This window comes from Salmo salar, chromosome 23 (assembly GCF_965601325.2).
Source record: "Salmo salar chromosome 23, fSalSal1, whole genome shotgun sequence".
Lineage (NCBI taxonomy): Eukaryota > Metazoa > Chordata > Actinopteri > Salmoniformes > Salmonidae > Salmo > Salmo salar.
Window position 1 is genome coordinate 24,008,628 of NC_138313.1, and position 16,119 is coordinate 24,024,746.

Sequence of the window (16,119 nt, forward strand, 5' to 3'; positions counted from 1 at the left end):
TGTATTTGCATTTCTGCGTTAGGGAATGCCTTCTCTGTGAAGTGCGCACGTACAATAAAAATTGTCCTTGCATTCCTAAACAATTTTTTGGGGGAAACTTTGGCAAAGGGTAAAGTCTACAAAACTTTATGCAGTGTTCTTAACAAACTCTAGTTTTGGGAACTATTGATGAGAAAATGTGTTGAATGTCGGGAAGATTTATCTAGCTCCATTCTTCTCCAACTTCCCGCCACTGGACTTCCCCTCACTATATTTGGTGGCTAGTGGAAGTTCTAAACAGATGCTTCAGATTTATACATCCTGGGAGACATCTGGCTCCCATCTGTGGGTAAATGTTGCGTTTTCCCTCCTACTGTATTAATCTTGATATGCACATCTTGATACTGACATCTAGTGGTGCCATCTGCAACTACACGTTGGTTCTTGGACTGAATTATGAGTTAAGACTGAAGAATAAACTACCAGTCACAGGTTCACTTTTTAACAGCATATTATTTTATTAGTTTCTTTAACCAAACCAAGAATGTAAATAAGACCGTACATATTTTAATACAGCGATGTACTCCCTGTACAAGTAAAACAAAAAAACTAAACTAATTATCATCATGATCACACCCTCCACCACTCCCTCCTACACAATTCTCATTCCATGTTCTGGTTAGAGTGGGGTGGGGTGGGGCAACTGGCTCCATAGCCCCCTACCCACTAGGGGAGCATACTACTGTACATTTCTGAAGGACCCTTCTCACCTTGGTAAACCCGAGATGAGTGAGTGGTGTAGGCTTGAGTGAGACTGAGTGAGCTGGAGAGACAGGAGAAGACAGGGACGATCGCTCCTCTCCACACTAACACCTGTCCTTCTGCCCCAGAACACAGCAGAACCATAGACTACAGTTCAACTCCGGAGGATTTTTTTCTCATGTTGTTCTCTTCCTCCCCCTCTCGGCCAGTCTCTTTTCCTCTTGGTGAGGGTTAACAGAATGCCACACTGAATGATTTTCTGTTTCTACAGTTTTTAAAATGAAACCCTCCCCCACTCTCTAGCCCTCTCCTGCTGTGTGTCCTGGCTAAGGGCACCAGTACTCACTCTCTCTTTCTGTCAGTAGCAGCAGGGTAGGGTGCCCTACAGTAAAGTGTGTGTATGAGAGACACCGAGGATGGGTGTGTGAACGGTGGTGGTGGAGTGTATTATAGGTGTATTCTACTCTCCTTACTCTTGAGGGAGGCAGGGAGGGGAATGGAAGAGGGGAGTGTGTGAGACTTATCCCTAGACTGGATTCAGGGTTTACCGTCAACCCATAATAACTCCCCTTCCACTCTGCTGCCATAGCAACAGGGATTTCGAAAGGCTCTGTGACATCTTTGCGCTGCTCAACCTTTGGCTAAAGATACAGAGAACCGGGCAATAGCCTGCCCACGTGTGCAACACGCAAAACACAAAACACACACACACACCCATACATCACCATGTCAGGCAAAGAAATGAGAGCAGAAAGCAGGAGGGAAGGCAGACTTATCAATAAATCAATCGGTCAAGCAATCAACTGCTGCATCTAACATTTCCTCTCTAGGAAAACAAACAAAAAAACTGAATTACTTCATAGTTTCTCTTTAAGTAATATTGGTGAAACCTTTGAGCACTAGGGGGAAGGTGTGTGTGGTGATCATGCAGATTGTACACACTCACATAGCTCTGTGTTAGTAATGATGGGAGGACAGGCAGAGGAATAGAACGTGTCTGTGCTTCACTAAAAGACATCGCTTTAAATAAGATTGATTGTTCAACTACAAAAACAAAAGATTGATACATTCTTTTGTTAACAAAAAGAAGAGCCCTGTCTTCATGTGATTCAACTGAGAAGAGGAAAGGAACTGAAATCATAGAGCTATAAAAATGGCAAACTCAGCAGCAGATCTCATCTCTTTTCTCACTCCCTCTTTTTCTACCATCGCGGTAGACATTTGAAGTACAGCTTACGTCGCTGTCTTCCCGCCGAAAACACACAGACCCCCAATAGTGGAGGACAGGAGAGAAGGAGAGAGAGGAGGGAGGTCGGAGCACACACAGTAGCCCTCTCATTCAGACTTATACACCCCACCTCTCCTCCCTTTCTCTCCCTCCCCCTCTCCAACAACAGCACGGGTGATGTGTGAGAGCGAGTGATTGTGTGAATGAGTGGAGCAGCTGGATTATTTCTCCATCTCTCCTTCTGTGGAGAATGTGTGAGGCTCTACTTCCCCTCCTCTGGTTTGATGGCCTGGGGCTTGATAGGGCCGGTCCGGATGGGCTTGCCCACCGACAGAGAGGATTTGTCGGGCTCAGGGCGCTCCACGACTCCTACGGTCTGGTGGTTGGGGGGCAGGATGTCGGGGGGGGGTTTGCCTCCCCCCTGGTCGAGACGAGAGGGTTTGGAGACTGACGGAGCCTTGAGTTGCTGCTCTGAGAAGAATTTATGAGTGGACTGGAGCACCTCGGCTCGCTGCTTCGCCTGAGGAACCGACAGGAGATGAACCAGTTAATACAGCTATCAAATCAATGACGTGGTACTGCTGGATTCATTCAGGATACATCAGGATTTCACCACCAGGCACATTCTAGTTCAACCAGTCAACTAATCAGCAAGCAGGACTAGAGCAAAAATGTGTCACATTGGGGGTACTCAAGGGCCGAAGATGAGAAACACTGCTGTACAGAGATCACCACACATGTAGAGCTCACCAAAGACATATACACTACAGTACCCATAACCCTTCAGTACTATACCTTGAGGTCCTGCTCTGCCTGGTTGCCTCTGGGACCTGGTGGGCCTCGAGGTGCGAGGGGGGGAGGAGGCCCTCTGGGGGGGTGGGAGAGGTGCTGCTGGGGGAACTGCTGCTGCTGCGGCAGCGGCCGGGGGTGGGGCATCAGCCCTCCTCCCAGAGAGGGAGACATGGGTGGTGGGCCCATTGGCGAACGCTGCATCCCTCCACCAAATGAGTTAGCATGTTGGGTGTGGGGGGGGGGGCGCACCAGAGGAGAGACCATGTTGGGCTGAGACAGAATCTAAAAGGAGGGACAGAAGGAGAGTCGAACACTTTTTCCTTGGATTTCTTTCTAATAAAAAGGGTCAGTGTTAGGCTCTGTTCTATCCCTCTCCAGTGTGTGTGTATATTACCTGTGGGTTGAACTGTCCAGGAAAGTGCTGTGTGACCCTCATGGCAGCAGAGCTGGGCTGGAACTGTTTCTGGTACAGCATGCTGTTCATCTTACTGGACTGGCTGCTGGGAGATGTAGAGCTGGCCCTGACCAGACACAACAAAACATCAGCTCTTGGCACACTCAAACGGGTAGAAGGTGTGCGTGTTACCTGTAAGGACTAGATGTAGGGGTAGTGTGTGTGTGTTACCTGTAAGGACTAGATGTAGGGGTAGTGTGTGTGTTACCTGTAAGGACTAGATGTAGGGGTAGTGTGTGTGTGTTACCTGTAAGGACTAGATGTAGGGGTAGTGTGTGTGTTACCTGTAAGGACTAGATGTAGGGGTAGTGTGTGTGTTACCTGTAAGGACTAGATGTAGGGGTAGTGTGTGTGTTACCTGTAAGGACTAGATGTAGGGGTAGTGTGTGTGTGTTACCTGTAAGGACTAGATGTAGGGGTAGTGTGTGTGTGTTACCTGTAAGGACTAGATGTAGGGGTAGTGTGTGTGTGTGTTACCTGTAAGGACTAGATGTAGGGGTAGTGTGTGTGTTACCTGTAAGGACTAGATGTAGGGGTAGTGTGTGTGTTACCTGTAAGGACTAGACGTAGGGGTAGTGTGTGTGTGTTACCTGTAAGGACTAGATGTAGGGGTAGTGTGTGTGTTACCTGTAAGGACTAGATGTAGGGGTAGTGTGTGTGTTACCTGTAAGGACTAGGTGTAGGGGTAGTGTGTGTGTGTTACCTGTAAGGACTAGACGTAGGGGTAGTGTGTGTGTGTGTTACCTGTAAGGACTAGATGTAGGGGTAGTGTGTGTGTTACCTGTAAGGACTAGATGTAGGGGTAGTGTGTGTGTGTTACCTGTAAGGACTAGACGTAGGGGTAGTGTGTGTGTTACCTGTAAGGACTAGATGTAGGGGTAGTGTGTGTGTGTTACCTGTAAGGACTAGATGTAGGGGTAGTGTGTGTGTGTTACCTGTAAGGACTAGATGTAGGGGTAGTGTGTGTGTTACCTGTAAGGACTAGATGTAGGGGTAGTGTGTGTGTGTTACCTGTAAGGACTAGATGTAGGGGTAGTGTGTGTGTGTTACCTGTAAGGACTAGATGTAGGGGTAGTGTGTGTGTGTTACCTGTAAGGACTAGACGTAGGGGTAGTGTGTGTGTGTTACCTGTAAGGACTAGATGTAGGGGTAGTGTGTGTGTGTTACCTGTAAGGACTAGATGTAGGGGTAGTGTGTGTGTGTTACCTGTAAGGACTAGATGTAGGGGTAGTGTGTGTGTGTTACCTGTAAGGACTAGATGTAGGGGTAGTGTGTGTGTGTTACCTGTAAGGACTAGATGTAGGGGTAGTGTGTGTGTTACCTGTAAGGACTAGGTGTAGGGGTAGTGTGTGTGTGTTACCTGTAAGGACTAGATGTAGGGGTAGTGTGTGTGTTACCTGTAAGGACTAGATGTAGGGGTAGTGTGTGAGACAGAGAGAGAGTGTGTGTTACCTGTAAGGACTAGACGTAGGGGTAGTGTGTGTGAGAGTGTGTGTTACCTGTAAGGACTAGATGTAGGGGTAGTGTGTGTGTTACCTGTAAGGACTAGATGTAGGGGTAGTGTGTGTGTGTTACCTGTAAGGACTAGATGTAGGGGTAGTGTGTGTGTTACCTGTAAGGACTAGACGTAGGGGTAGTGTGTGTGTGTTACCTGTAAGGACTAGACGTAGGGGTAGTGTGTGTGTGTTACCTGTAAGGACTAGACGTAGGGGTAGTGTGTGTGTGTTACCTGTAAGGACTAGATGTAGGGGTTGTGTGTGTGTTACCTGTAAGGACTAGATGTAGGGGTAGTGTGTGAGACAGAGAGAGAGTGTGTGTTACCTGTAAGGACTAGACGTAGGGGTAGTGTGTGTGAGAGTGTGTGTTACCTGTAAGGACTAGATGTAGGGGTAGTGTGTGAGAGAGAGAGAGTGTGTGTTACCTGTAAGGACTAGACGTAGGGGTAGTGTGTGTGAGAGTGTGTGTTACCTGTAAGGACTAGACGTAGAGGTAGTGTGTGTGTGTGTTACCTGTGAGGACTAGATGTAGGGGTAGTGTGTGTGTGTTACCTGTAAGGACTAGATGTAGGGGTAGTGTGTGTGTGTTACCTGTAAGGACTAGATGTAGGGGTAGTGTGTGTGTGTTACCTGTAAGGACTAGATGTAGGGGTAGTGTGTGTGTTACCTGTAAGGACTAGATGTAGGGGTAGTGTGTGTGTTACCTGTAAGGACTAGATGTAGGGGTAGTGTGTGTGTGTTACCTGTAAGGACTAGATGTAGGGGTAGTGTGTGTGTGTTACCTGTAAGGACTAGATGTAGGGGTAGTGTGTGTGTGTTACCTGTAAGGACTAGGTGTAGGGGTAGTGTGTGTGTTACCTGTAAGGACTAGACGTAGGGGTAGTGTGTGTGTTACCTGTAAGGACTAGGTGTAGGGGTAGTGTGTGTGTTACCTGTAAGGACTAGGTGTAGGGGTAGTGTGTGTGTGTTACCTGTAAGGACTAGATGTAGGGGTAGTGTGTGTGTGTTACCTGTAAGGACTAGACGTAGGGGTAGTGTGTGTGTGTTACCTGTAAGGACTAGACGTAGGGGTAGTGTGTGTGTTACCTGTAAGGACTAGATGTAGGGGTAGTGTGTGTGTGTTACCTGTAAGGACTAGATGTAGGGGTAGTGTGTGTGTGTTACCTGTAAGGACTAGACGTAGGGGTAGTGTGTGTGTGTTACCTGTAAGGACTAGACGTAGGGGTAGTGTGTGTGTGTTACCTGTAAGGACTAGATGTAGGGGTAGTGTGTGTGTGTTACCTGTAAGGACTAGATGTAGGGGTAGTGTGTGTGTGTTACCTGTAAGGACTAGATGTAGGGGTAGTGTGTGTGTGTTACCTGTAAGGACTAGACGTAGGGGTAGTGTGTGTGTTACCTGTAAGGACTAGATGTAGGGGTAGTGTGTGTGTGTTACCTGTAAGGACTAGATGTAGGGGTAGTGTGTGTGTGTGTTACCTGTAAGGACTAGATGTAGGGGTAGTGTGTGTGTGTTACCTGTAAGGACTAGATGTAGGGGTAGTGTGTGTGTGTTACCTGTAAGGACTAGATGTAGGGGTAGTGTGTGTGTTACCTGTAAGGACTAGATGTAGGGGTAGTGTGTGTGTTACCTGTAAGGACTAGATGTAGGGGTAGTGTGTGTGTGTTACCTGTAAGGACTAGATGTAGGGGTAGTGTGTGTGTGTTACCTGTAAGGACTAGATGTAGGGGTAGTGTGTGTGTTACCTGTAAGGACTAGACGTAGGGGTAGTGTGTGTGTTACCTGTAAGGACTAGGTGTAGGGGTAGTGTGTGTGTTACCTGTAAGGACTAGACGTAGGGGTAGTGTGTGTGTGTTACCTGTAAGGACTAGATGTAGGGGTAGTGTGTGTGTGTTACCTGTAAGGACTAGATGTAGGGGTAGTGTGTGTGTGTGTTACCTGTAAGGACTAGACGTAGGGGTAGTGTGTGTGTGTTACCTGTAAGGACTAGACGTAGGGGTAGTGTGTGTGTGTTACCTGTAAGGACTAGACGTAGGGGTAGTGTGTGTGTATTACCTGTAAGGACTAGATGTAGGGGTAGTGTGTGTGTGTTACCTGTAAGGACTAGACGTAGGGGTAGTGTGTGTGTTACCTGTAAGGACTAGACGTAGGGGTAGTGTGTGTGTTACCTGTAAGGACTAGACGTAGGGGTAGTGTGTGTGTGTTACCTGTAAGGACTAGATGTAGGGGTAGTGTGTGTGTGTTACCTGTAAGGACTAGACGTAGGGGTAGTGTGTGTGTTACCTGTAAGGACTAGACGTAGGGGTAGTGTGTGTGTTACCTGTAAGGACTAGACGTAGGGGTAGTGTGTGTGTGTTACCTGTAAGGACTAGATGTAGGGGTAGTGTGTGTGTGTTACCTGTAAGGACTAGATGTAGGGGTAGTGTGTGTGTTACCTGTAAGGACTAGATGTAGGGGTAGTGTGTGTGTGTTACCTGTAAGGACTAGATGTAGGGGTAGTGTGTGTGTGTTACCTGTAAGGACTAGATGTAGGGGTAGTGTGTGTGTGTTACCTGTAAGGACTAGATGTAGGGGTACTGTGTGTGTGTTACCTGTAAGGACTAGACGTAGGGGTAGTGTGTGTGTGTTACCTGTAAGGACTAGATGTAGGGGTAGTGTGTGTGTGTTACCTGTAAGGACTAGATGTAGGGGTAGTGTGTGTGTGTTACCTGTAAGGACTAGATGTAGGGGTAGTGTGTGTGTGTTACCTGTAAGGACTAGACGTAGGGGTAGTGTGTGTGTGTTACCTGTAAGGACTAGATGTAGGGGTAGTGTGTGTGTGTTACCTGTAAGGACTAGATGTAGGGGTAGTGTGTGTGTGTTACCTGTAAGGACTAGATGTAGGGGTAGTGTGTGTGTGTTACCTGTAAGGACTAGATGTAGGGGTAGTGTGTGTGTGTTACCTGTAAGGACTAGATGTAGGGGTAGTGTGTGTGTTACCTGTAAGGACTAGGTGTAGGGGTAGTGTGTGTGTGTTACCTGTAAGGACTAGATGTAGGGGTAGTGTGTGTGTTACCTGTAAGGACTAGATGTAGGGGTAGTGTGTGAGACAGAGAGAGAGTGTGTGTTACCTGTAAGGACTAGACGTAGGGGTAGTGTGTGTGAGAGTGTGTGTTACCTGTAAGGACTAGATGTAGGGGTAGTGTGTGTGTTACCTGTAAGGACTAGATGTAGGGGTAGTGTGTGTGTGTTACCTGTAAGGACTAGATGTAGGGGTAGTGTGTGTGTTACCTGTAAGGACTAGACGTAGGGGTAGTGTGTGTGTTACCTGTAAGGACTAGACGTAGGGGTAGTGTGTGTGTTACCTGTAAGGACTAGATGTAGGGGTAGTGTGTGTGTTACCTGTAAGGACTAGACGTAGGGGTAGTGTGTGTGTTACCTGTAAGGACTAGGTGTAGGGGTAGTGTGTGTGTGTTACCTGTAAGGACTAGATGTAGGGGTAGTGTGTGTGTGTTACCTGTAAGGACTAGACGTAGGGGTAGTGTGTGTGTTACCTGTAAGGACTAGATGTAGGGGTAGTGTGTGTGTTACCTGTAAGGACTAGATGTAGGGGTAGTGTGTGTGTGTTACCTGTAAGGACTAGACGTAGGGGTAGTGTGTGTGTTACCTGTAAGGACTAGATGTAGGGGTAGTGTGTGTGTTACCTGTAAGGACTAGATGTAGGGGTAGTGTGTGTGTGTGTTACCTGTAAGGACTAGACGTAGGGGTAGTGTGTGTGTGTTACCTGTAAGGACTAGACGTAGGGGTAGTGTGTGTGTGTTACCTGTAAGGACTAGACGTAGGGGTAGTGTGTGTGTTACCTGTAAGGACTAGATGTAGGGGTAGTGTGTGTGTGTGTTACCTGTAAGGACTAGATGTAGGGGTAGTGTGTGTGTGTTACCTGTAAGGACTAGATGTAGGGGTAGTGTGTGTGTGTTACCTGTAAGGACTAGATGTAGGGGTAGTGTGTGTGTGTGTTACCTGTAAGGACTAGACGTAGGGGTAGTGTGTGTGTGTGTTACCTGTAAGGACTAGACGTAGGGGTAGTGTGTGTGTTACCTGTAAGGACTAGATGTAGGGGTAGTGTGTGTGTGTTACCTGTAAGGACTAGATGTAGGGGTAGTGTGTGTGTGTTACCTGTAAGGACTAGATGTAGGGGTAGTGTGTGTGTGTTACCTGTAAGGACTAGACGTAGGGGTAGTGTGTGTGTGTTACCTGTAAGGACTAGACGTAGGGGTAGTGTGTGTGTTACCTGTAAGGACTAGATGTAGGGGTAGTGTGTGTGTGTGTTACCTGTAAGGACTAGATGTAGGGGTAGTGTGTGTGTGTTACCTGTAAGGACTAGATGTAGGGGTAGTGTGTGTGTGTTACCTGTAAGGACTAGATGTAGGGGTAGTGTGTGTGTGTGTTACCTGTAAGGACTAGACGTAGGGGTAGTGTGTGTGTGTGTTACCTGTAAGGACTAGACGTAGGGGTAGTGTGTGTGTTACCTGTAAGGACTAGATGTAGGGGTAGTGTGTGTGTGTGTTACCTGTAAGGACTAGATGTAGGGGTAGTGTGTGTGTGTTACCTGTAAGGACTAGATGTAGGGGTAGTGTGTGTGTGTTACCTGTAAGGACTAGATGTAGGGGTAGTGTGTGTGTGTTACCTGTAAGGACTAGGTGTAGGGGTAGTGTGTGTGTTACCTGTAAGGACTAGGTGTAGGGGTAGTGTGTGTGTGTTACCTGTAAGGACTAGACGTAGGGGTAGTGTGTGTGTGTTACCTGTAAGGACTAGACGTAGGGGTAGTGTGTGTGTGTTACCTGTAAGGACTAGACGTAGGGGTAGTGTGTGCGTGTTACCTGTAAGGACTAGATGTAGGGGTAGTGTGTGTGTTACCTGTAAGGACTAGGTGTAGGGGTAGTGTGTGTGTTACCTGTAAGGACTAGATGTAGGGGTAGTGTGTGTGTTACCTGTAAGGACTAGACGTAGGGGTAGTGTGTGTGTGTTACCTGTAAGGACTAGATGTAGGGGTAGTGTGTGTGTTACCTGTAAGGACTAGATGTAGGGGTAGTGTGTGTGTGTTACCTGTAAGGACTAGATGTAGGGGTAGTGTGTGTGTGTTACCTGTAAGGACTAGATGTAGGGGTAGTGTGTGTGTTACCTGTAAGGACTAGATGTAGGGGTAGTGTGTGTGTGTTACCTGTAAGGACTAGATGTAGGGGTAGTGTGTGTGTTACCTGTAAGGACTAGATGTAGGGGTAGTGTGTGTGTTACCTGTAAGGACTAGACGTAGGGGTAGTGTGTGTGTGTTACCTGTAAGGACTAGACGTAGGGGTAGTGTGTGTGTGTTACCTGTAAGGACTAGACGTAGGGGTAGTGTGTGTGTGTTACCTGTAAGGACTAGACGTAGGGGTAGTGTGTGTGTGTTACCTGTAAGGACTAGACGTAGGGGTAGTGTGTGTGTGTGTTACCTGTAAGGACTAGACGTAGGGGTAGTGTGTGTGTGTGTTACCTGTAAGGACTAGACGTAGTGTGTGTGTGTGTTACCTGTAAGGACTAGACGTAGTGTGTGTGTGTGTTACCTGTAAGGACTAGACGTAGTGTGTGTGTGTGTTACCTGTAAGGACTAGACGTAGTGTGTGTGTGTGTGTGTGTTACCTGTAAGGACTAGACGTAGTGTGTGTGTGTGTGTGTGTGTGTGTGTTACCTGTAAGGACTAGACGTAGTGTGTGTGTGTGTGTGTTACCTGTAAGGACTAGACGTAGTGTGTGTGTGTGTTACCTGTAAGGACTAGACGTAGTGTGTGAGTGAGTGAGTGAGTGAGAGAGAGAGTGTGTGTTACCTGTAAGGACTAGATGTAGGGGTAGTGTGTGTGTGTTACCTGTAAGGACTAGATGTAGGGGTAGTGTGTGTGTGTTACCTGTAAGGACTAGGTGTAGGGGTAGTGTGTGTGTTACCTGTAAGGACTAGACGTAGGGGTAGTGTGTGTGTGTTACCTGTAAGGACTAGATGTAGGGGTAGTGTGTGTGTGTTACCTGTAAGGACTAGACGTAGGGGTAGTGTGTGTGTTACCTGTAAGGACTAGACGTAGGGGTAGTGTGTGTGTTACCTGTAAGGACTAGATGTAGGGGTAGTGTGTGTGTTACCTGTAAGGACTAGACGTAGGGGTAGTGTGTGTGTTACCTGTAAGGACTAGGTGTAGGGGTAGTGTGTGTGTGTTACCTGTAAGGACTAGACGTAGGGGTAGTGTGTGTGTTACCTGTAAGGACTAGACGTAGGGGTAGTGTGTGTGTTACCTGTAAGGACTAGACGTAGGGGTAGTGTGTGTGTTACCTGTAAGGACTAGATGTAGGGGTAGTGTGTGTGTTACCTGTAAGGACTAGACGTAGGGGTAGTGTGTGTGTTACCTGTAAGGACTAGACGTAGGGGTAGTGTGTGTGTGTTACCTGTAAGGACTAGATGTAGGGGTAGTGTGTGTGTGTTACCTGTAAGGACTAGACGTAGGGGTAGTGTGTGTGTGTTACCTGTAAGGACTAGATGTAGGGGTAGTGTGTGTGTGTTACCTGTAAGGGCTAGATGTAGGGGTAGTGTGTGTGTGTTACCTGTAAGGGCTAGGTGTAGGGGTAGTGTGTGTGTGTTACCTGTAAGGACTAGGTGTAGGGGTAGTGTGTGTGTGTTACCTGTAAGGACAAGATGTAGGGGTAGTGTGTGTGTGTTACCTGTAAGGACTAGATGTAGGGGTAGTGTGTGTGTGTTACCTGTAAGGACTAGATGTAGGGGTAGTGTGTGTGTGTTACCTGTAAGGACTAGGTGTAGGGGTAGTGTGTGTGTTACCTGTAAGGACTAGATGTAGGGGTAGTGTGTGTGTGTTACCTGTAAGGACTAGATGTAGGGGTAGTGTGTGTGTTACCTGTAAGGACTAGACGTAGGGGTAGTGTGTGTGTGTTACCTGTAAGGACTAGATGTAGGGGTAGTGTGTGTGTGTTACCTGTAAGGACTAGATGTAGGGGTAGTGTGTGTGTGTTACCTGTAAGGACTAGACGTAGGGGTAGTGTGTGTGTGTTACCTGTAAGGACTAGACGTAGGGGTAGTGTGTGTGTGTTACCTGTAAGGACTAGATGTAGGGGTAGTGTGTGTGTGTTACCTGTAAGGACTAGATGTAGGGGTAGTGTGTGTGTGTTACCTGTAAGGACTAGATGTAGGGGTAGTGTGTGTGTGTTACCTGTAAGGACTAGATGTAGGGGTAGTGTGTGTGTGTTACCTGTAAGGACTAGGTGTAGGGGTAGTGTGTGTGTTACCTGTAAGGACTAGGTGTAGGGGTAGTGTGTGTGTTACCTGTAAGGACTAGGTGTAGGGGTAGTGTGTGTGTGTTACCTGTAAGGACTAGGTGTAGGGGTAGTGTGTGTGTGTTACCTGTAAGGACTAGACGTAGGGGTAGTGTGTGTGTGTTACCTGTAAGGACTAGACGTAGGGGTAGTGTGTGTGTTACCTGTAAGGACTAGATGTAGGGGTAGTGTGTGTGTGTTACCTGTAAGGACTAGACGTAGGGGTAGTGTGTGTGTGTTACCTGTAAGGACTAGACGTAGGGGTAGTGTGTGTGTGTTACCTGTAAGGACTAGGTGTAGGGGTAGTGTGTGTGTTACCTGTAAGGACTAGGTGTAGGGGTAGTGTGTGTGTTACCTGTAAGGACTAGATGTAGGGGTAGTGTGTGTGTGTTACCTGTAAGGACTAGATGTAGGGGTAGTGTGTGTGTGTTACCTGTAAGGACTAGACGTAGGGGTAGTGTGTGTGTGTTACCTGTAAGGACTAGATGTAGGGGTAGTGTGTGTGTGTTACCTGTAAGGACTAGATGTAGGGGTAGTGTGTGTGTGTGTTACCTGTAAGGACTAGATGTAGGGGTAGTGTGTGTGTTACCTGTAAGGACTAGATGTAGGGGTAGTGTGTGTGTTACCTGTAAGGACTAGATGTAGGGGTAGTGTGTGTGTGTTACCTGTAAGGACTAGATGTAGGGGTAGTGTGTGTGTGTTACCTGTAAGGACTAGATGTAGGGGTAGTGTGTGTGTTACCTGTAAGGACTAGACGTAGTGTGTGTGTGTGTTACCTGTAAGGACTAGATGTAGGGGTAGTGTGTGTGTGTTACCTGTAAGGACTAGACGTAGTGTGTGTGTGTGTGTTACCTGTAAGGACTAGACGTAGTGTGTGTGTGTGTGTGTGTGTGTGTGTGTTACCTGTAAGGACTAGACGTAGTGTGTGTGTGTGTGTGTGTGTGTGTGTGTTACCTGTAAGGACTAGACGTAGTGTGTGTGTGTGTGTGTGTGTGTGTGTTACCTGTAAGGACTAGACGTAGTGTGTGTGTGTGTGTGTGTGTGTGTGTTACCTGTAAGGACTAGACGTAGTGTGTGTGTGTGTGTGTGTGTGTGTGTTACCTGTAAGGACTAGACGTAGTGTGTGTGTGTGTGTGTGTGTGTGTGTTACCTGTAAGGACTAGACGTAGTGTGTGTGTGTGTGTGTGTGTGTTACCTGTAAGGACTAGACGTAGTGTGTGTGTGTGTGTGTGTGTGTTACCTGTAAGGACTAGACGTAGTGTGTGTGTGTGTGTGTGTGTGTGTTACCTGTAAGGACTAGACGTAGTGTGTGTGTGTGTGTGTGTGTGTTACCTGTAAGGACTAGACGTAGTGTGTGTGTGTGTGTGTGTGTGTGTGTGTTACCTGTAAGGACTAGACGTAGTGTGTGTGTGTGTTACCTGTAAGGACTAGACGTAGTGTGTGAGTGAGTGAGTGAGTGAGTGAGTGAGAGAGAGAGTGTGTGTTACCTGTAAGGACTAGATGTAGGGGTAGTGTGTGTGTGTGTGTGTGTGTGTGTGTGTGTGTACCTGTAAGGACTAGATGTAGGGGTAGTGTGTGTGTTACCTGTAAGGACTAGGTGTAGGGGTAGTGTGTGTGTTACCTGTAAGGACTAGACGTAGGGGTAGTGTGTGTGTTACCTGTAAGGACTAGATGTAGGGGTAGTGTGTGTGTTACCTGTAAGGACTAGATGTAGGGGTAGTGTGTGTGTGTGTTACCTGTAAGGACTAGATGTAGGGGTAGTGTGTGTGTTACCTGTAAGGACTAGATGTAGGGGTAGTGTGTGTGTGTGTTACCTGTAAGGACTAGATGTAGGGGTAGTGTGTGTGTGTTACCTGTAAGGACTAGATGTAGGGGTAGTGTGTGTGTTACCTGTAAGGACTAGATGTAGGGGTAGTGTGTGTGTTACCTGTAAGGACTAGACGTAGGGGTAGTGTGTGTGTTACCTGTAAGGACTAGATGTAGGGGTAGTGTGTGTGTGTTACCTGTAAGGACTAGACGTAGGGGTAGTGTGTGTGTTACCTGTAAGGACTAGATGTAGGGGTAGTGTGTGTGTGTTACCTGTAAGGACTAGATGTAGGGGTAGTGTGTGTGTGTTACCTGTAAGGACTAGGTGTAGGGGTAGTGTGTGTGTTACCTGTAAGGACTAGGTGTAGGGGTAGTGTGTGTGTGTTACCTGTAAGGACTAGATGTAGGGGTAGTGTGTGTGTGTGTTACCTGTAAGGACTAGATGTAGGGGTAGTGTGTGTGTGTTACCTGTAAGGACTAGACGTAGGGGTAGTGTGTGTGTGTTACCTGTAAGGACTAGGTGTAGGGCTAGTGTGTGTGTTACCTGTAAGGACTAGATGTAGGGGTAGTGTGTGTGTGTTACCTGTAAGGGCTAGATGTAGGGGTAGTGTGTGTGTGTTACCTGTAAGGACTAGGAGTAGGGGTAGTGTGTGTGTTACCTGTAAGGACTAGATGTAGGGGTAGTGTGTGTGTGTTACCTGTAAGGACTAGATGTAGGGGTAGTGTGTGTGTGTTACCTGTAAGGACTAGATGTAGGGGTAGTGTGTGTGTGTTACCTGTAAGGACTAGACGTAGGGGTAGTGTGTGTGTTACCTGTAAGGACTAGGTGTAGGGGTAGTGTGTGTGTGTTACCTGTAAGGACTAGATGTAGGGGTAGTGTGTGTGTTACCTGTAAGGACTAGGTGTAGGGGTAGTGTGTGTGTGTTACCTGTAAGGACTAGATGTAGGGGTAGTGTGTGTGTTACCTGTAAGGACTAGACGTAGGGGTAGTGTGTGTGTTACCTGTAAGGACTAGATGTAGGGGTAGTGTGTGTGTTACCTGTAAGGACTAGGTGTAGGGGTAGTGTGTGTGTTACCTGTAAGGACTAGATGTAGGGGTAGTGTGTGTGTTACCTGTAAGGACTAGACGTAGGGGTAGTGTGTGTGTGTTACCTGTAAGGACTAGATGTAGGGGTAGTGTGTGTGTGTTACCTGTAAGGACTAGATGTAGGGGTAGTGTGTGTGTTACCTGTAAGGACTAGATGTAGGGGTAGTGTGTGTGTGTTACCTGTAAGGACTAGATGTAGGGGTAGTGTGTGTGTGTTACCTGTAAGGACTAGACGTAGGGGTAGTGTGTGTGTGTTACCTGTAAGGACTAGACGTAGGGGTAGTGTGTGTGTGTTACCTGTAAGGACTAGATGTAGGGGTAGTGTGTGTGTGTTACCTGTAAGGACTAGATGTAGGGGTAGTGTGTGTGTGTTACCTGTAAGGACTAGATGTAGGGGTAGTGTGTGTGTGTTACCTGTAAGGACTAGACGTAGGGGTAGTGTGTGTGTGTTACCTGTAAGGACTAGATGTAGGGGTAGTGTGTGTGTGTTACCTGTAAGGACTAGATGTAGGGGTAGTGTGTGTGTGTTACCTGTAAGGGCTAGATGTAGGGGTAGTGTGTGTGTTACCTGTAAGGACTAGATGTAGGGGTAGTGTGTGTGTTACCTGTAAGGACTAGATGTAGGGGTAGTGTGTGTGTTACCTGTAAGGACTAGACGTAGGGGTAGTGTGTGTGTGTTACCTGTAAGGACTAGACGTAGGGGTAGTGTGTGTGTGTTACCTGTAAGGACTAGACGTAGGGGTAGTGTGTGTGTGTGTTACCTGTAAGGACTAGATGTAGGGGTAGTGTGTGTGTTACCTGTAAGGACTAGATGTAGGGGTAGTGTGTGTGTTACCTGTAAGGACTAGATGTAGGGGTAGTGTGTGTGTTACCTGTAAGGACTAGATGTAGGGGTAGTGTGTGTGTGTTACCTGTAAGGACTAGATGTAGGGGTAGTGTGTGTGTGTTACCTGTAAGGACTAGATGTAGGGGTAGTGTGTGTGTTACCTGTAAGGACTAGGTGTAGGGGTAGTGTGTGTGTGTTACCTGTAAGGACTAGGTGTAGGGGTAGTGTGTGTGTGTTACCTGTAAGGACTAGACGTAGGGGTAGTGTGTGTGTGTTACCTGTAAGGACTAGATGTAGGGGTAGTGTGTGTGTTACCTGTAAGGACTAGATGTAGGGGTAGTGTGTGTGTGTTACCTGTAAGGACTA

General features: G+C 47.4%; 1 protein-coding gene across 6 annotated transcripts in view; it reads right to left on the bottom strand.

The window, feature by feature from the left end:
* Positions 1-472: 472 nt before the first annotated feature.
* The window catches only part of LOC106584273 (proline-rich coiled-coil 2C), a 62,827-nt gene continuing 47,180 nt past the window's right edge, over positions 473-16,119 (bottom strand). For 5 of the 6 annotated variants that reach the window (XM_014169335.3, XM_082967994.1, XM_082967995.1 and 2 more), the window contains exons 30-32: positions 3,156-3,282; positions 2,765-3,043; positions 473-2,489 (exon numbers count right to left, since the gene is read on the bottom strand). In XM_014169335.3, the coding sequence (XP_014024810.3) occupies positions 2,232-2,489; positions 2,765-3,043; positions 3,156-3,282 (664 nt within the window). In that variant the 3' untranslated portion in view covers positions 473-2,231. The remainder of the gene's footprint in view (positions 2,490-2,764; positions 3,044-3,155; positions 3,283-16,119) is intronic. The other variant, XM_082967993.1, reaches the window with a different exon arrangement.